This window comes from Cibotium barometz, chromosome 10 (genome assembly GCF_041138505.1).
Source record: "Cibotium barometz isolate CiBa-2024 chromosome 10, ASM4113850v1, whole genome shotgun sequence".
Taxonomy (NCBI): domain Eukaryota; kingdom Viridiplantae; phylum Streptophyta; class Polypodiopsida; order Cyatheales; family Cibotiaceae; genus Cibotium; species Cibotium barometz.
Window position 1 is genome coordinate 35315222 of NC_141055.1, and position 21087 is coordinate 35336308.

Below are 21087 nucleotides of genomic sequence, written 5' to 3' on the forward strand. Positions count from 1 at the left end.
CCTCCTATTTGTTATAGGGTTTCCATATGGCTCCTTGTTTTCTCTCCCCACCCAACTTATCATCCTCCCTCTTTAGATAAGTCTGACACTTAATGTATTGACTGATCTCAGCCTTAGACAGACCCCCAATTTGTCTTTTCTTTTGTAAATACTCCAACTGCTCCCCCCAAATCTTCCTCTCAAACCTCTTCTCTATTTGTGAACTCTCATGATAATACTTGCATCTCATTAGCAAAATTTCTCTAGGATTAATCTCTGCCCCCTTTGCTTCTCAATCTACTAATAGCCTCTTCACTAAGAGAGAGAAACAATTCATCTTTGAGTAGAATATTTTCACTCTTAGTTTCCTTGTAGGAAAATGTCCAAGCTTATCCCCCCCCATTCAACAACATGCCATCCCCATTTCAAAGACATATGCTCTGATAAAACTAAGTAGAGATCTACTTCAGCATAAAAGGTATGAGGGACCCATGCAGCTTGTTGACTAAAAAAAACCCTATCAAGTCTTGAGGATGACCCAAAATATTGAAGACTAAAATAAGTGTGTCCAGGTGTAGATCTCAAAGCCCCCCCAATTCCCACCCACCATTAGCTAGTCCCAACTTGCCTCCAAGGCTTTCCCACTTCCTTCTCTCTTGATCCATCAATATTGTACTCCCTCCACACCTATCATGATGTTTCTCTACCATATTAAAGTCCCCTATAATTATGCAGGGACATTGAATGTCTAATGTAGCAATCCATTCCCACATTGCTCCTCTAACCTTATAATTATGAGCTCCATATATGTTAATTACCCACACCCTCTCCTCTTCTATTTGAATTTCTACTACCAAGATCCTACCATTAGGATGATTAGCTACAATACTAGGTTTTAAGTCCTTTTTACAATAGTCAAAACACCACTATAGCCTAAGTTCACCCCGCATACAAAACCATCCAATCCAAAAACCTATCTTTCCTCCAACATTTCAGACCAAACAGATTATGTTCTTGAATTGCCATCACTAACATCCCCCACTCATTGACTAACCCCCAAAAAGATGAGCTCTTCTTCTTCTTATCCCTTAACCCCTTCACATTCCATGTGCACCCTTTCACTCTGTATCTCCTATTCATTCCAAAGCAGTTGTCGGCACCATATCCATCTCATCCTCCCCTTCAACAACTCGAATATCATCATGACCCCTAGTCCCTTGTTGGATGTCCCTCCATGCTGTCTCCACTTGCCAATTAAATCTTTCCATAGAGGATGTTTCATTGTCATCTACTCTTAATGGGTTAAAGGGATTATAATACAAGGAAGGTCCCAAACCATCCAGAGATTTGCTACCCACTACTCCCTTACCCATAGATTTGCTTTGGTTTTCTTCTAGCTTCCTCCTGGATTCACCTAAAGCTACCACTCCCTTTAGCTCTATCCCTTACCTTAGTTTAGCCCAGCTTCGCAGATCCCCCTTCCTTCAGTACCAGTATCCCCTTTTCCTTCCCTTCTTTCCCATTTTTATCATCAGGCTTATCACTGGGCCCGGCTTTGCTTCCCTCGCTTAGTTCATCTTCCTTTCTCACCTCCCCACCCAACTTCGTGTTTTCCATAACCCTACAGTTTCTGGCTAGGTGGCTGAAACTGCCATAGCTAAAATAGGGCCCCAGGGAAGATGCCAAACTTAAGTTTCAATTCCATCTTCCCTAACTCCCCTAGCTCCACTTCCAAAATTCTAGGTGTCTTCACCAGGGTGTTTCAGGTAACACAGACTCTGTTCATTGTTGTCCCACTGTCTTCATCCATTGGGACAAACAGAATTGGGCCATAACTAATCCCCTAACGCCGGCCTCAGCAACGGTGGAAGCCCCATAATCTCCACCCATACAGGGCAAGCCTCCTGGAGACTTTTATTTGCGTCAAAAGCTAGATTGAAGGGAAATGCATGCATAAGCTTTTAACCCATGAAGAGTGGAGCTCTTGCGAATAAATTAGTCGCAGTTTGCCCTTTTATGAACATAACATTAAAGAATCCTTTCCCTAGACATAAGATTTGTGAGACCACCTTCTCATGAAAAACCTCATTTTGCAACCAATTCCCTAATTCCGCCTTGCTCAGCGGTCTCTCCTCTCAGACAAAACAGAATAGTGCTGCACATAGAAAACAATCCAATATGTCTCCTCACAAGTTCAAGGAAAATACTAGTACATACCTTCCCTTTCCTTTCTGTGCATGTGCATTCAGTCTTGTCGAAATCCAATCAGGTTGTGCCTTTTTCACTTCTCTTTCCCCTTCTTCTTCCTCACGACTTCTCTTCATCTCCTCGTCTAGCTCCTGATCCCCCCAACCTCCATCATCAACTTCATCAAACTGCTCTCAGACTCTTGTTGTCCTTTGGACATCACCGCCCCACCCACTTGCATGTGCGAGAGGCACGAGGAGGACTTTAAGAACAAGCCTACCTTTGTTTTTGGGAGGAGAGAGAGAGGAAATTTTATTTTGGCACCTAAATATATAGTACCAAGATGTTCGTTTTTCAAAGGTTTCATTTTAGTATGTAATGATTAGTGCTTGAAAAGTCAATGGAAACCATATAGGCCAAAAGTATATGAGGTATTTTGCCAATTGTAAAACCGGGCCATTTTGGTTGGGATACCGTGAAGGGTTTCTGCGGCATGGCGTGCTTCTCAGCTCCAACGGCGCCATTTGTGCAGCAACCTACACCTGCAGGTAAGGGCGTACTGGATTCGCCATTCTTTATTCCAATCATTATACGGAAATAAAAATTTTCCTTTTTTTTGGGTTTTTTTTGGGGTTTTTTTTTTCCGCAGGTTCTGGTTCTGTAGGGCGTGCATTTTTCCCAACTGTATTTCCTTCGACTTCATGGCACCAGAAAGGCTTCTGCAAAGGCTACCTCAGAGTAACAAGCCTATTTGGTGGTGGGAAAAAGGAGAACACAGACAGCCCAGATGAAGCCTCCAAGAAGGTAAGCCTGTTCTTTCCTGATTATCTTCTATCCGTGCCATTTTCAAGGTCAAGAAATGGGCTAAATTGAGCATCTTTTATTGAAGGGCTACAGCTACAATGGTTTCTGCAGTGTCATATGACACGAGATCACCGGGAATTACCTTTATACTTTCAAAATGACACACACACACACACACACACACACACACACACACACACACACGCAGGTATTGTATGGGGCGCATGTGCATATGCACAGAAAACTTGCATTTAGAATATGGAATCACTGTATGCCAGTCAAATTCCATCAAGCAGTATTTAAGCGACTCATTCTCATCATCAACTTGGGCATCAAATTGATCAGGTGAAACGTGAGTAGGTCTGATTATTATCCCCATGCTGTTTCACATGAAGAACCATGTGATGTTACGTCTCCTTGGGAACCCTTTGTTTGTCCACTTCCCAAGTAACCAATGATTGCCCAAATAACCAATAATTTTTTGGGTTTGGGAAAATAATCTTTCCAAGTAGGTATCAAGCCGTTGCATCAAGGGCTGGAAATTTGCAGCAAAATATACCTTCTCCAAGAGTGAGGGGCAAGAGGGGGCACAAGAACTGGCAGGAATTGTTACAAGTGAGTGCTCTTGTTTTTTGTTTGGGGGGTGGTCATGGTGGTTTGGGCTGTTAAGAGCTAATGATCTTTTTCACAGTCCCGAACAGTCCATGGAAGCTTGACAATAAACTTGAATGAGAGAGCATTACACAAGGTACGATATGGGCAATCAATTGACGTTTAGATTAGCTTAATGCTATGCTAATTTGACACATAAAACTAAGATTAAGTTTCTCTACAACATGCACCTAGCTCCCACCCGTGTCTCAAATTTTCTCCAATCTTACCTATCTATGAGTGGTGTGTTCATACACACTCTATGCACTCAAAGTGTCCATGCACATTGGCCATGTGTTGGCCATTATTGCTAACCTATATACACTTAGCTGTCAGCCTAATGTCCAGGCTCATGGTTGCACTGAATTTTAGTAGTTGGACCCATCCACTGCATAATGCCATGCGTCATTGGGGGTGTTCATCATGCTTGAGCTTGATATCTTAACACTTCCTCTCAAGCTCAAGTCCAACTCATGTACACACCAAGCATCCTAATGTCCAGGCTCATGGTTGCACTGAATTTTAGTAGTTGGACCCATCCACTGCATAATGCCATGTGTCATTGGGGGTGTTCATCATGCTTGAGCTTGATATCTCAACACTTCCTCTCAAGCTCAAGTCCAACTCATGTACACACCAAGCATGTCTCTAAACAACTTCTCTACACCTAATGGCTTAGTGAAAATGTCAGCCACCACCTGCATGTTTGTATTGACATAAGCCAAGTCAATCTTTTCCCTGATATAGTATAATGAACCTCAATGTGTTTCGTCCTTGCATGAAACACATTGAGTGAAAATGCCAGCCACCATCTGCAGGTTTGTATTGACATAAGCTAAGTCAATCTTTTCCATGATATAGTATAATGAACCTCAATGTGTTTTGTCCTTGCATGAAACACTAGATTATTGGCAAGTTGTATATTGCCCATGTCACAATAATGGGCTGATCCATATCATGAAGTAGCTTTTCCAACCATGGGTTGCTTCTTTGAACTCCAACATATTGCAACAGCTTAAGGCCCAACATATAACCACTTGTAAATCTCCTATCATAGGAGCTACTGGCCCAATTTGCATTGTGCAACCATAAACATCAACTTGTTTGCCACTCTTATATAAGAGACCATAATGCATTGTAGTTTTCACATATCTCAATATTCTCCTCATAGCATCCAAGTGAGGCTTTCGTGGAACTTGCATGAAGTGACTCACAAATTCCACAGCAAACTAAGATCTGGCCTTGTAATGGTCATAGAAATGAGGCTTACTACCATCTTTGAATACATGGTAGGGTCTTCTAAAGGCTCCCCAACATCCTTCTTGAGCTTCACAGTAAGCTCCAAAGGTTTACCAATAGGCTTGTAACCTGTCATGCTATACTTTGATAGCATATCCAATCCATATTGCCTTTGTGCACGTCAAATGCTTTCCGTCTTCAAGACCTCAACCCTAAAAAAATATATCAATTCCCAAATCTTTCAACTCAAATTTTGTCTTTAAAAGATCTTTCACCTTAGCCACATCAACATAGATCATAATCACTGTTATGCCATGGTGAAACTTCCTCACATAGATGATACGCATATGTTATGACAAATCCAATGGAGATGAGAGAGCTACTCATCTTCTCAAACCAAGCTTTGGTAGCTTGCTTCAAACCATATAGTGTCTTCTTCAGCGTGCACACATAATCTGGATGGTTGGAATGTTCATATCCAAGTGGTTGTATCATATACATGTCTTCTTGCAAATCACCATGCAAGAAGGCATTCTTTATATCCATTTGATGTAAATCCCAGCCTGTTAATGCTACCAATGCAACCATACATCTCATTGTTGTGCTAAATGTTTCACCATAATCTATCCCATGAGTCTGTGTACAACCCTTAGTAACTAGCCTTGCTTTATACTTGCTCACATCAGAGTTATGTTTGGTTATGTAAATCCACTTATATACAATGAGATCCCATGTTTTGGACTCATCTAGGACATACGTCTCCTCATCCATGGCCATTTTCCAATGCTCATGACCTAGAGCCTCCTCCACACATATAGGCTCCACATGCTGTATGACCCTAGCATTTCGGGCCGTTTCCCGTAACTATGCGTTATACACTCCACCTGCCATACGTTGTTGTCGTGCTCCTTGCCATGTGGCTAGACACTGACGTGTCACCCATGCTTACAGTGAAACAGTAAACCATTGCACCTTGTGTGAGTTCATCATACAATAGCCGAGATACAGTGCATCACCACTACACGTCTTTCATTCTGAATCTAGAAGCATACACATTTCACACCAATGGATCTTTATAGAGGAAGCTCCTCATTCGAAAAATGGCAAACAAAATAAGGCTTCTACTGATGCAGGACGGGCTTTGGAATATTGTCAAAGGCACGGAGGAAAAGCTAGAAGGAGCTGCTACATCGCTAGATTGTGTATCTTGCGGGAACAACCCCTTGTAAGGAATGTGTGCTTTAGTGTAGGAACAACCTCTGAGATAGGGTTCTTGTAAAGGTGACATCTCTCTTCGACACTTGGGAGTCTATGTTGACATGTGTCATATATGGTGACAACACATGCTTGCATCTTGTAAAGAGGTCTAACCTATATAAAGATCTACAACCTAATGTTAATAGGGGGATGAGGTCAAGGCATTTACTTGTCAAGGCGACTTAGCCCATTTACAATGTTTTCCACATCATAGACATGAAGGGAAAAAACCTAGGTCTCTTATAGGAGTCCATGGACTGAATTGGAATCGATCCACTGTCCTACAAAGTGAGAGGCATGCATGTAGCATGCTAACAAGATGACATTTTTGATGACTTTTTATGGCTTGAAAAATGAAAACCGACCTGATTACGACTTGCTATCACTTTACTATATAAAGGCAAGGCATGGGTCATTCATAATCATTCAAAGGCAGAGATTGTAGAGCCAAAGTCCAAGGGCATGCAGTCTAATAGTTTGGATCAGCCAAATACATCTCCAAATTAGCGTTTTCCATTAACGTTTTCTACTTCAGTTCTTTTGCACATGTGCTTCTTTGCAAGATCTATTTGCTGTTTTTTCTGTTTTACAGCCATTGGCCAGCCCATAAGGGCGATAAACAGGCCATAGGGGGCGTAGGCAGCAAGTCGGCAGCCTGTAGATGCCCTATATAGGCAGTTGGCCAGTACAAGATACCTAGAAGCATCAGTCGGCCAGCATCAAACTCCTCAGCATTAGGTCGGCGAGTGTGCTATCAGTCGGCCAGGCCTGAAGGGCAGCAAGAGCATAATGCGCAGCATTTAATGTGCTAAGTGGCATTTTTGTCCAATATCTGCTGGGCGACAATCAGCATTAGGGAACCATATAAAAGCAAGCACTTAAATTCAGCATAAATCATTCCAGAATTCAGCAAACAGCAAGCAGTTCTCAGTCAATACATCAGCAAACAGCATTCTACTCTCTCCAAGCTAATATTGAACCTCCTCTTCGATTCTCAGCCAGCATATGTACAGTCCTACAGCTATTCTGGACTTGCTTAAGTTGCCCCGAAGAGTCTCAGCCGACGTACGGCCTTCCTCGTCCTTGTGTTGGGCAGTCATATCGCTTGTTCTCAAGCATTGTACAGTAGTTCTCCAAAGAATTAATATAAGCAAATACTCGGGGGACCCTTCAGTGTGGGTAATTGGGACCCTCTCTACTCTGTGAATTGGATGCTAAAAATCTCACCACATAAAGGTATAAAGAAGACCCTGTTGTGCGTTACCATGATCAACCTCAGTGCTTGTAACATTGGTATTAGAGCATCAGGTTGGTGACCCGACTCAGCTACCTAAAGAAGTGAGAGCATCCGGTGGATGGTAATACTGCGGTCCGGAAAAAACACCTAGGCCTCCATCATGTTGGGAGAGACATCGCATCAAGAAGAAAGCCAACAGGAAGTTATGGAGGCACAAAGCTTTCAAAGCAACACCAAAAGAAAGTACGCTTCTGCGAAGCACAGAACAGCTCGTGAGAACAATGATGGAGCAAATAAATTCATTGAAGATGCAGCTTGCTGTCAAAAAAGAGAAGCCCAAAGAAGGCCTCTCGGATTTGGCAAAAGTGTTCCTTCATTCCGGAGGAACAAGGAAAAAGACATGAAGAAGCAAGAAGAAAAGCTGAAGAAGAATAAAACAAAGTAGAACAGAGACGGGTGGAGGAACAAAGAGATAAGGAAGCCACACACAAGTATGAGGAAGACTAGCACACAAGTATGAGGAAGACCAACGCCGTCGAGAAGCCGTCGATCGAGAGTTTCAACAAAGATTCAACTGGGAGGCTATGCAAATCCAGCATCAGCAGACGATGGCATAGATTTTGGCGCCCTCCCCAAGATGGCTCCAAATATCTCGTCCTCCACTACTCCTACTACCACCGTCATACGAACCTCTCCAAACTTTAGTAAGTATGATCATGGTGCTGTTACTCAATCATCAACTTGAAACACATTTTCCATTAGCTAAAATTACAGATCCACAAGACAAAGTCCATGTGGCAGCATCCCAACTCACTGGGGAAGCTGTTACTTGGTGGCAACATTGGGCACAGCTTCACACAGACCCCTTCACAGGCCAATTCCAATTTGATTGGGCTACACTTTTGTGGGTGACCTCAAGGCTCGTTTTCTTCGAAGAAACAGAGTGTAGAGTTGAATCGTACAAGCCCGCGATTCGACTTCAACCGATATGGTCTAGTACCCAGATACATACACGTACTGTAATGCGCCTCTTCATGAGTGTCTGGCAACCAAGTATGAAAGGGAAAGATTGGTAATTTCGCAGCATAGGCGGTTTTCTTCGACTGCAGTATATGACCAATCTTGTGGACGAGTTTTACAAACTCAACCAGGGTGGTTCCTCTGTTTTGACCTATTCCAACAAGGTCATTACCATGGCCTAGCAATTGGGTATATCGGGATTCGGAACAAGATAAGCTAAAACAGTTCATTAGAGGTTTAGACACAGATTAGGTACCCAGTTAGGAATTTTGAGCCTCAGACTTATGCACGGGCATTGACCCTTGCTCAGAATAAGGAACTGATGCTGAATGGAGGTAAGCCCAAGCAAGTACAGTCTAATCCTAAGCCCCAACAATAATCATCTACCCGACAGTCATCTACCTAGGTTAAGGGGGCTCATAATAGAAAAAACCAAAATGACCAAGATAAAAATTCTCAGGATCAATCGGGCAATAAGAAAGATTCTACACCCAAGCGAGGAGAAAGCTAAGGAGGGCATCACTGGAGGTTACCTCCCCAGCCGGATGAACAAACATGATACAAGGCAGAGAACCGTTGTTTCTTTTGCCACACTATGGGACACGGGAAGAAAGATTGCACTAAGTTTTAGGCTAAAAAGTCTACCAAGGCATCCACTTCCACAGTAGAGACCGTAACATCCCCATCCACACCTTCGCCATCAGCCTCTAATACTGTTTAGCTATTGCCCGTCGGTGCCACCAGTGGTATTTGATGATAAGCAAGAGGGTGAGGCTGAGGGATAGAAGAAGGCTCTCATCCGTGCCTATAGCACTGCAAGGGGACAACAGTTCATTGTCCTCCTTGACATGGGCAATTTTGAGGACGCGATCTCTCCATAGTTAGCAAACAAGATGAGTTGTACCTTGGTTCCTTATCATTTAGATGTGGACGGGTTTACACCTGGTCTATGTACACACATCACTCATAAAGCTTAGCAGTTTGAGTTTCAGGTTCAGAAGGCCACATTTCAGCGGGATTTCATTGTCTTTCCTCTTTTAGGGTGTGACATGATCCTTGGGATCTAGTGGTTTAGACAGTATGCATCCATTCTTGATAGGAGGCAAGACACTTTCACTATTGTTGAGGGTTTTCCTGAGCCCATTATGATTCGCGGGGATCAGAGCATTCATGGAATACCACACATTTCCCACATTTAGGCCCAACGAGCCATAGAAAAGGGCCGGAGTGTGCGTTGATTTATGTCCGCTCTCAGTCTAATGCAGTTCAGACAGCACCTATAGTGGAGCAGAGAATGATTGGTCTTTTGTCTGAACATAGCAACATTATGCTACGAGATGACCTCCCACCCAATAGACCTGAGGACCATCGCATAGAGTTGGTTCCCCTACCGCCTTTCTAAGGCCTTGGAGAGCGAGCTGGAGCAGCATTTATCCCAGCTACTGTGGTCTGGATTTATCCGACCTTCCTCATCCCCATTTGCCCCTCCCATTTTGTTTGTCTAGAAGAAGGATAAGACCACACGCTTATGTGTGGATTACAACGCACTAAATAAGCTAAGAGTTAAGAATAGATTCCCGATGCCCAGACTAGAGTACATCTTAGAGCGACTCAATGGTGTTGAAATATTCGCTAAGATAGATCTTAAGAGTGGCTACCATTAGGTTCGGATCTTTGAGGTCGACATTCCAAAAACTGCATTCAGGATCGAGCGCAACCACTATGAATTTGTGGTGATGCCTTTTGGTCTCACCAATGCACCAGCGACGTTCAACAAGATGATGTCTTGGGGTTTTCTGGGATCTCATTGGCAAATTTGTCTTCATCTTTCTAGATGACATCCTTATCTTCTCAAGGACTGCGGAGGAGCATGAGCCATATCCATTGAGTCATTAGCCTATAGATGTCCTGTATAGGCCATTGGCTAGTACAAGATGCAAAGACGCATCATCGACCAGCATCAGGTCAACCAATGTGCTATCAGTCAGCCAGGCCTAAAGGGTAGCGAGAGCATAATGTGCAGCATTTAATATTGCTAAGTGGCATTTTTGTCCAATATCTACGGGCCGACAGCTAGTGGTATAAACCGACCAGCATTAGGGAACCATACAAAAGCAAGCGCATGAATTCAGCATAAATCATTCCAGAATTCAACAAACAGCAAGAAGTTCTCAATCAATAAATCAGCTAATAACATTCTACTCTCTTGAGGCTAATATTGAAGCTCCTCTTCCATTCTCAGCTAGCATATGTGTAGTCCTATGACTATGCTGGACTTGCATAAGTGGCCCCAAAGAGTCTTCTGCAGAGCCTTTGGATTGGTGGAGACTTAGTCGACATACGGTCATCCTCGTCCTTGCGTTGGGTAGTCATATCGCTTGTTTTCAAGCATTGTACAACAGTTCTCCAAAGACTTAATATAAGCACATACTCTTGCTTGTAGGAGGGGGGCCCATTAGTGGGTAATTGAGACCCAATACTGTGTAGTCTTGTCACGATTGTGATGTATGTGTGTATCAGATTCTCTCTTCATTGCTGATTCCTGTTGTTTGCAGATGCAAAGAGTAACCAGCCAAGGGAACCCCTGTCCTCGACTGGTTGCGACTCTTCGCCAAAGGATGTACCTCTTCATCAAATAGCCACATCCCTTCGACGAATGGGTGTATCCCTTGATGAATGGTTGTGCCTCTACATCGAATAGACACATCCCTTAGCCTAAAGTTGTACCCTTTCGTCTATGGTCATATCCTTTCGTCAAAGGACATGCCTCATCAAATGTGTCTCTTCATCTCCTATATAAGAGACCTCTTGTACTCAATTTAATCAATTCAATTCAATCTTCTATCAAGTGTTCTCTTGAAGTCTCTTGTTCTCTAAGTTAAGTACTTAAGTAGTAATTAGTACACAATATGAAGGATTAACAACATAATCCTCACCGTGGTATCAGAGCAAAAACTTTTCCTACCTGTGGGTTGTGAAGCCCTCACTCTCTCCGCGGCACCCCCCCTTCCACCCCTCTTCTCGGTGTTGTATGGAAGCAGCGGAGCGATGGTGGACCTGGCGTAAAGCTTTGCCCATGGTGATGTAAAATATTTTTTTTTTCCTCCCCCCGTGGGTTATGCGGGCCACTTAGCCTCTTCGCTCAGCGTTCTCCCCCCTTGACAACCCACAAGTGTGTTGTATGGAAGCTATGGAGCGATGGCGGACTTGGTGTAAAACCCCCCTCACGGTGTACTTACCCTTCCCGGAGGCCATTGCCCCCTCGTGCCTCGCGCATGTGTAGGCCCCCTCTGGCTCTCGGGTGGACAAGACATGTGGGCCCCCCCTTCTCGCACACAGGAGCGACTTCTTCCTCCTTGCGGTGGTGGCTGCCCCTCTTTGTTGAAGACCGCGCCTGGCCCCGCTATGGCGTGCAGATGGTACCCCCTCCCTTGCTAGGCAGACCCCCCCCCCCCTCCATGCCCACAAGTGAAGCCCCCTCTCTCGTGCGATGGCTGCCCAGGCCCCATCCCCCTCTTTGGATCGCGCCCTTTCCAAACAGCACTACAAAAAAATAATAATCCCCTCCCTCTCGTGTGATGGCTGCCCATCCCCCTCTCTGGATCGCGCCCTTTCCAAACAGCACTACAAAAAAATAATAATTTGCACGTTGCTTAAACAAACGGGTCCAGCCCTAACAAACAAAATAAATCCTCCCCACCCTCTTCTCACGCACGCGCGTGTGTGAAGAAGCCTTGAAGTTGGCGTTTAAAAAAAAAAAAAAATCACCCGAAGCACGGTTCTTCGGAGACAACCAGACACACATTATCTTCGTTTGAGCAACAACAGACTCGACATCGACATTCTTACCGTTCACAACAACCTTTTTCTTCGAATCAACATCAGCAACACAAGCAGCAACATGCAGCTTTTAGAAGGTCTCCCCTTGAAGAGCACTCAACCTCTTCAAAGTGGACTTCTCTAGTGGCACGAACTTCCGACCCTAGTCGAGCACTCGGTCGTGAAGGCCGCGATGATGGACAAGTTTTCCCTTGCGAGCCATGCCCTTCTACTTCGGAAGCCTTAATACCTGCTGAACAAGCTGAAGATTTAAGAAATTATGGTTCGTGTGTGACAACCCAAAAGCACACAACTCCTCCGGCCGTGATCCAGGCAAAAACAATGGCCTCGTCACCGCCCTTACAAACTGAAGTCTTTGTCTCTGACTAGAAAATCGACGCAGTGGTGAATGAGAACCTTAAGTCAACTTTGAAGACTCAAGACCTTACCTTGAATGGTACAAGGGATACTGCGGACTCTTGCAGCATGACTTCAGTCGTTGCATATGAATATTTGAACAATACCTCTTCGGTGTCAACAACAACTCTTGAAGATTCCACTTGGCAAATAGATGAAGAAATGTAGCAATACCCTAATCTTCTTCAGGAGTTCTTTGACAAACGGATGTCTATCATTCGACACATGGGTTTTATTTTAAATGGGAGGGAATGTCACGATTGTGACGTATGTGTGTATCAGATTCTCTCTTCATTGCTGATTCCTATTGCAGATGCAAAGAGTAACCATTCAAGGGAACCCCTGCCCTCGACTGGTTGTGAATCTTCGCCAAAGGACGTACCTCTTCATCGAATAGCCACATCCCTTCGACGAATGTGTGTATCCCTTGATGAATGGTTGTGCCTCTACATCGAATAGACACATACATCCCTTAGCCTAGAGTTGTACCCTTTCGTCTATGGTCATATCCTTTCGTTAAAGGACATGCCTCTTCAAATGTGTCTCTCATCTCCTATATAAGAGACCTCTTGTACTCAGTTTAATCAATTCAATTCAATCTTCTATTGTCAAATCCCCATAGATCTCCTCGTGGAACGCTCCTGGTACGAGACTCGAAGCCTGCAAACAAACAAACAACAAGGGGGTGCAGGCTTGACTCACCTCCCAACCAAGACAGCCATGGGCAAGCCCACAGTCTTGGCTGTCCCCACCGAGCCACGAGCTGAGCTAACTAGGTTGATGTACCGACCAATCTCCTCCTCGCGACGTCCCATACCGCCACGAAGCTACCCTCGCGGGCCTCGGTTGCGTAAAGCAGGTGCATGTCTGCACTCGATCCAGGCTCCAAGACCATAGAGCTCTCACAAATCACGCGAGACTCTATATCACTAATGACTAACCTTGGCCATCCTTTTATAGGCTCTTGGCCGGTCATCGGGCGTCCATACTTGGGTGCCTGCCCGTTAGTCTATCCCTAACTCAGCTCGCCAATCAGCCTGCCTAGCTCCAAGCTTCCCCAAACCTCGAAGCTAGTCTTGTGTGCGTGTAGCACACGGTAGATACACACTGTGCACATGACATACCACTGTCAAATCCCCATAGATCTCCTCGTGGAACGCTCCTGGTACGAGACTCGAAACCTGCAAACAAACAAACAACAAGGGGGTGCAGGCCTGACTCACCTCCCAACCAAGACAGCCGTGGACAAGCCCACAGTCTTGGCTGTCCCCACCGAGCCACGAGCTGAGCTAACTAGGTTGACGTACCGACCAATCTCCTCCTCGCGACGTCCCATACCGCCACGAAGCTACCCTCGCGGGCCTCGAGATTGCTGCCGGCCTTAGCTGCGTAAAGCAGGTGCACGTCTGCACTAGATCCAGGCTCCAAGACCATAGAGCTCTCACAAATCACACGAGACTCTATATCACTAATGACTAACCTTGGCCACCCTTTTATAGGCTCTTGGCCGGTCATCGGGCGTCCATACTTGGGTGCCCACCCGTTAGTCTATCCCTAACTCAGCTCGCCAATCAGCCAGCCTAGCTCCAAGCTTCCCCAAACCTCGAAGCTAGTCTTGTGTGCGTGTAGCACACGGTAGATACACACTGTGCACATGACATCTATCAAGCGTTCTCCTGAAGTCTCTTGTTCTCTAGGTTAAGTACTTAAGTAGTAATTAGTACACAATATGAAGGATTAACAACATAATCCTCACAAGTCTACTCTCTCTCTCTACTTTGTGAATTGGATGCCAAAGATCTCACCACATAAAGGTATAAAGAAGGCCCTATTGTGCGTTACCACGATCAACCGCAATGCATGTAACACACTTAGTTATGAGGATTTGAGTGACCTAGATTATGTATGTTGGCTATGTAAAGCCTTGTATGGCTTGGAGATGTTGGGAATCTCCAGAGATTTGCGGTTGGCGATAGAGACTTTTTGCCGTGCATCAAGTGCACAGATCAACTGGCACAAGTCGTGTGGTTTTTGGGTAGGCTCAGCATGCCCGAGGGCGTATGGTTGTCACAGAGACAATATGCATTGGACATGTTGTCCAAGTATAGTATGGATGGCTGTAAGCCCATTTCTGTATCCTTGGATCAAAATGGCAAGCTGAGTGCAAACGTAGGTGAGATAGTGGGCTGCTTGATCTACATGACGATCAACACAGACACCCGAATTGGTGCATTAATTTGCTAGTTAGCTTTTCAAACTTTCTAGTTTTATCATCTGGCATAGAGAGTCACAAGGACTTGAAGTTTACTGGACGTTTTTGGCAATTAATTTTCAGAAATCGAAGACTACACTGAGTATGAGTTCCTCCGATCATCCTCCGTTTGATGGTCAAATAGAGAGGGTGAATCAGGTTTTAGAGGATATGCTTTGGGCATGTTTCCAAGAGACCATTTGATTGGGAGAGGTGCATCTCTATATGGTCAAATAGAGAGGGTGAATCAGGTTTTAGAGGATATGCTTTGGGCATGTTTCCAAGAGACCATTTGATTGGGAGAGGTGCATCTCTATATGGTCGAGTTTGTCTACAATAATGCTAAGCCTACGACTACTGGAATCTGGATATAGTCCGTTTATGCTTATGTATAGAGAGATTCCCTGTGACCTTAGGACTTAAGGGTTTGAAACTAGATGAAGCTAGAGATTTATTGATGAATATGGAGGAGGTGCTAGCTCATGCTAGGACACTATGAGGAGTCCTCAAGATAAGGCATGGTTTTGCTGATAGAAAGCGTTTACCTTAGAGTTTTGAGACCTTGAAGACAAGGAAGTATGTGGAATTATCCCCTAGGTATTGTGGATCGTACAAAATCCTAAAGAGGGTAGGTGAGGTTGCTTATAAACTTGAATTGCCTTGCTAATTGCAAGTTTATCTATTTTTCCATGTTAGGAGACCCAAGGAGAAATTAGGTGACGAGGGTAACCTTGTGTAAGCCCAACGGGGTGTGCCATGACAGACTCAACCATGTATCCAAGAGAGAGAGAGATATAGAGAGAGGGGGAGAGAGAGAAGGGGTTAGGGAACTTTGCATAGTACACCACACTGAGCAGGGAACATGCCCCGTCCCCTTTCAGGAATTTATTCAGGAACAATGCACGGGCACGTTGGCCAGGATCAATACAACCAATGAATACAAAATCAAACAAATATGTTAGTGTAGAAATCCAAGGAGTCCATGTTGAGGTACAAGATCTCTGATGCCGAGCACACCACGGGGATGATCCACAAGAATCTCTCACCGGCAGATCCAAGTCCAAGCCCAAGCCCAAGTCCAAGTTCAAATCCTCAATACCCAATCTTCAGGAAGATCCTCAAGAAGCTTCTCGAAAAAGCAAACACCAAGGTAGCAGTGCTAGTGGCTATGGGTGGCCGGCGGCTCTACACATGCGGCGGCGGTGGCAGCAGCGCACAGAGGAGGTGGCGCACAAAATTTTACTCAACTTTTGTCTAGCTTTTTCAAGTTCTTTTATGCTTTGCTTTTCAAACTTTAGGGCCTTGCTTTTTGGCATTGGAGCTGCTTTTTGGAAAAGCGGCTTTTAGCTTTTTCGTCCGGCTCAGTCTCCTCTTGCCAGTGGTGCCCCTTGCTCATGGTCAACTAAGTTTGAGTTTTTGCTTTTCCTTACTTTTTGACCAAAATTGGTGCTTTTCCCTGAGCCAACTTTATGATCCCTGTTCTCGTGCTTACATCAACCTGTCCATGTGTCCAGCATGTGTTCCATCATGTGAAACCTCAAGAAGTTGTTGAGGTTGATGACTCCTCCTTTCTTCCACATGAACTGGAGTTCATAATAAAGTTTTAGAGAGAGGAAGCTTAGGAAGTTGATTCATGAATATAAGATTAAGTGGAAAGATAGGCTAGAGGAGCACTCAACTTGGGAGGCAATGGCTAGTTTGAAACATAGATTCTCCGACTTCATTAGAGGATGTAAATGTTTGAGGAGAAGAAGTATGTTATGTACTCGATGCTAATAGTAGGGTTAGTTTGCCTAATCTGGGAGTTAGGGGACCTAGGATGTAAATGTTTGAGGAGAAGAAGTATGTTATGTACTCGATGCTAATAGTAGGGTTAGTTTGCCTAATCTGGGAGTTAGGGGACCTAGGAATTAGGAACAACAGGTTGATTATAAGGTTCAAGGCTCTTGTGTAATAATCCCATAAATATAGCTTTTATTGACAAGCTATATAAGTGAGGGTTATGTGATAACTAGATGGTCAGCACCTGGGCCATGAGTGATAGCCCATTCATGCCAATCCATAGTTGGATGCGAAGAGTCTACCGAAAGTCCCGTAGGTCAGGTCTTGGTGGTATGTGATGCCAAGGCTGACTGGGGTGAGTTTGTAAGACGGAATGCAAGGACCCCTTGAGGTGAAACCCTAACCCTAGAAAACTAGCATGCATGCAAAAAAACCTGATGAAGAGGAAGAGACCTCTCAAAGAGATAAAACCCTAGCATGGCATTCTTAGTTTAACCACCCAACCATTATATATACTAATGACCCCGGGCGTCTAGTGTGTGCCTTCTTGGTCACGTGCCCCATATGTCACCGCTGGTACCCCATGCTTGACACCATTGGGTCTTTGGCCTACAACCGTCACCCACGAATGTTTCGCTTTCACACTTTATCTCATAAGTGGTGATGTGCAATCGTATGCCGCCAGCGTGTCCCATGCACTCCCAATGTGTCGTACGGGAGCCTTGACCCCTCTGCTTGGGGTGTTTCTGTTGCTGGGCTTGGTGGTGGTTAAGCTCACTGCATAACACAAAGGTGTCTCTTCTACCAACAGCAGTCGGGCCTCTCTCATACTTGGTCGCTTTGCCTCTTTATCGCCATCTCGCCGCCAGGGCCATCAGCTGTGAAATTTTGCAGATTAAATGTTTTACATAAAGCTCTTCACAAAGCCTAAGGTTTTAAGAGACTATTCACGTGCGGCAGAAGCTTCAAGGCTTTTGGGGAGATCGTGTTGTGCGGATCCCAGTAGGTCTTCAAAGTTTTGTGGTTTTTCAAATACTGGGTTAGACCTAAGAGCAGACCTGAATTTTCTTGCTTTGGTGCACTGTTTCATACTTCCGCACTCGGCTTTGCTTTTCGGCAAGTCTCTGATGGTTGGTGGTGGATCTCGGAAGCTTGTGGGTCTCCACCGTTATGCATAAAACTGAATATACACAGGAAATAGGAAGAGAAGAAGAGAGATGACAGCGGAAGACGGTCTCTCAACTAAACTAGTGCAGATTTTAACTGATTGACCGAAAATGAATATTTACAATGATATCTGTAAGATCTAGACTCCTTATGTGCGCTAACTTTACTGCTGGTCTGAACTGAATTCTGCTACTTTTTTGACTGGATCCTCTCTTTTGGATGCTCTAAAAAGTCTTGTAGAAGATATGTAGAATGGGGAGTAAGGGTATATCATATGAAAAACGTTTGTTCAAATAACTTCAGTCAGTCAGTCTTATATGCAAGCCAAAAATCATGTTATAAAAGTTACTAAATGCATTCATATTGGGGCTTAAAATGTGCCCAACGCCTCTTGACAAATTTCTTTCGGTTTGTATGCACAGTAGAATCTTGAGCATAGATATGCATTGACCGAAAATGAATATTTACAATGATATCTGTAAGATCTAGACTCCTTATGTGCGCTAACTTTACTGCTGGTTTGAACTGAATTCTGCTACTTTTTTGACTGGATCCTCTCTTTTGGATGCTCTAAAAAGTCTTGTAGAAGATATGTAGAATGGGGAGTAAGGGTGTATCATATGAAAAACGTTTGTTCAAATAACTTCAGTCAGTCAGTCTTATATGCAAGCCAAAAATCATGTTATAAAAGTTACTAAATGCATTCATATTGGGGCTTAAAATGTGCCCAACGCCTCTTGACAAATTTCTTTCGGTTTGTATGCACAGTAGAATCTTGAGCATAGATATGCATTGACAAATGTCTTTGCTGCTGCACAGGCAGGGCTATTCGGCAACATGCAAGGTCTGTATGATACTGTAAGGAAAGCTCAGCAAGTAGTTCAAGTTGAAGCTGTTCGTGTGCAGAAGGAGCTTGCTGCGTAATTCTCTCATGCACCATGTTCAAGAAACAGTTTTGTGTTTTAAGTCTGCTGAGCCACCCTTCCAGACATGCAATATGTCATATTTGCGTGTTTTCAGAGTATTTGCAAGCTTTTCTCTTTGCATGAATGCAAATGTCCTAGCCATGTGCATCTGCTTATGCAGGCCAGTGGTTGAATTTCTGTCTGTGGATGATGTTTCAGTGCAGAATTTGATGGATACTGCGAGGGCGAGCTCATCAAGGTAAACAAAATAAGGGCTCCTTTCTATAGAACAGGTGTTGACCCTTGGCCCTTTCACAGCCGGCACAGTTGCCTGGTAGCTTTGAATTGCTATCATTGGGCCATGGTTTTTGGAGTATGAGGCTGTATTGAATCTCTTTTACAAGCAGGTGACATTGTCAGGAAACCAAGAGCCTGTTAGTGTGGATATCACGGAGGCGGCCATGGAACTTGGAGTTGAGGTATGAATTGACGGTTGCTTCCATGCGTACATGTGTGTTGATCTTTTATCACATCTATGCATTTGCCTACTAGGTGAGCTTCTAATACATGCAAAATAAGAATACTGACATCCATGTTTATTGCCTTGATATAGAGGGTTTCGTTGTTGGTGAACGAAGCCTACAAAGATGCACACCAGAAAAGTGTCCTGGTAATGTCCGCTGTTGTCTCCATGGTTTGTGCAATGTGAACGTGCCTCCTGGGACCCTTTCTCACTGATTTTCAATGTTGGTATTAGAGCCAGTTGGGCTTAAAAAACAGCTGCTAAGTTGGGTTGCTTGATTAACACACGTGCTTATATTCCTGTCTACAGGCTATGAAAGAACGGATGAAAAACCTTGCAGAAAGCCTTGGGATGCCGCCGGGACTTGGTGGATTAAACTGAGAAATAAGGTCCCCAACTTCTTTTGTAACATCAACTCCGAAATTTGTGTTTTGAAGAGGAGTTTTTGGACTGCTGTCTGTCGAGCCAAACTTTAGTACTAGGGCACCTGTTTGAGTAAGGTTTCACATTATACCAAATGGATATTCCATCTGACAGGGATGCCTCATTTAGATTCTAGCTGGTCGTGGAGTGTTTTGCGGGTCATTTCTTATCTAGCGTGAAAGAACACTGGCTTGTGGTGAGTGTTTTAGATGCAATAGCTGTGACCCTTTCCGGACATTGCTTCCATTTTTAATGACATCCTTTGACAAAGGGAAGCACCTTTGGTAGTGGTAGATAGGTCAGCAATGAGGTTACAAGTTGTATGCATCTCTCAAAATTGAAGAAATCAGTATCTGAATCCAGATGGGAGGTTCTCCTTGTGCTTAGTCTTTTTGTCCAATGATGGAGGTTCTCCTCTGTGCTTAGTCTTTCTTGTGAATGCATTGGCGAGAAATAAATGATGTAGAAGTATAGAATTTGAAAATTAAATAAATCTTACTATTGATCTTAATTTGCAAAATTTGATGGTTTGTTTGAAATATATGGCTTCCACAACTTTTTCTCAATCCGTGTCACATGGTCGCCTTTTTCTTTGTGCGTGTGGATATAAGATATCGGTGGGTGCAGAGTAGGTTGTAAAACCCTTGATGACTTGGAAACATTGTGTGTTTAGAGGGGTTATCTCTTTTGAATTGCTTGAAAATAAGGTCACGACATCATTGTGTGGCAAGTATTGTCTTCCCGCCTTGGACAATATGGGGGAGATGCTTGATCAGTTTATCATAGTCAAGTAATTGGTATGCTTCTGCTTACCACGAAGGTACTAGGATGGGTTGGTAAGTAAAAAGGTAAGCAAACGATTGAATTCAAGAACCTGGCCGAGTGTGTTGCTGCTTGTGGGACACTAAAGCTGTTTTAACATTGAAATGCAAGAGGAGTGCATGGCAACATTGAAAGAAATATTTAACGCTGAAAAATTATGGCCTTAGTCGTATTCTATTTACAAGGTCCACTCTGCTGCCAAGACCAATGGCAGAAATCTTGAAGACAGGGGCTTTACTACCTTCAGTCGATTGCCTTGGAGAAAGGACACTATGCAAGAAAGGGTACTTGCATCTGTTCTTCAAAACAAGCAATGCTTCCAAACCTATCGGATCACCCACAACATTTTTTCTAGCCATATCCACACATATGTTCTTCAAAACAAGCAATGCTTTAGTCCTATGTTTCTTTCTTGCACGGGGCATTGTGCCCATAATGAATCACCTCCCTTGTAGTGTCCTCCCTCCTCAGGGGGTACCAATAAAAGATTGTAGCATCATAGTTGGCAGTACACTTTGTATTATCATTACAGTGCGCTTGCAAGCTAGTGTCACAATTCATCAACAAGCATCTCCATACTAGGCATTCTCTTTTCCTTTTGATT

The 21087-nt window shown here is 44.0% G+C and overlaps 1 protein-coding gene across 2 annotated transcripts; it reads left to right on the forward strand.

Moving 5' to 3' along the window:
• The first annotated feature begins 2564 nt into the window (after window positions 1-2564).
• Window positions 2565-20047, forward strand: LOC147634832 (nucleoid-associated protein At4g30620, chloroplastic-like). 2 transcript variants are annotated; one of them, XM_086804017.1, is made up of 7 exons: window positions 2565-2714; window positions 2816-2970; window positions 18630-18730; window positions 18935-19008; window positions 19136-19194; window positions 19329-19385; window positions 19548-20047. In XM_086804017.1, exons 1-7 carry the CDS (start codon window positions 2660-2662, stop codon window positions 19617-19619), a joined length of 573 nt encoding a protein of 190 aa, XP_086660143.1. In that variant the 5' UTR covers window positions 2565-2659; the 3' UTR covers window positions 19620-20047. The 2 variants fall into 2 exon arrangements, with proteins under 2 accessions (XP_086660143.1, XP_086660145.1); XM_086804019.1 differs by having other exon boundaries at window positions 18935-18974; window positions 19123-19194.
• Window positions 20048-21087: the final 1040 nt, after the last annotated feature.

What these genes read in the sequence shown, in the direction of transcription:
- LOC147634832 (XM_086804017.1), top strand. Translation starts at nt 2,660, where the DNA reads ATGGCGTGCTTCTCAGCTCCAACGGCGCCATTTGTGCAGCAACCTACA. An exon ending in CAGATGAAGCCTCCAAGAAG is followed by an intron (nt 2,971 to 18,629) that starts GTAAGCCTGTTC and finishes GCTGCTGCACAG; the next exon opens with GCAGGGCTATTCGGCAACAT. An exon ending in GGCTCCTTTCTATAGAACAG is followed by an intron (nt 19,009 to 19,135) that starts GTGTTGACCCTT and finishes TGACATTGTCAG; the next exon opens with GAAACCAAGAGCCTGTTAGT.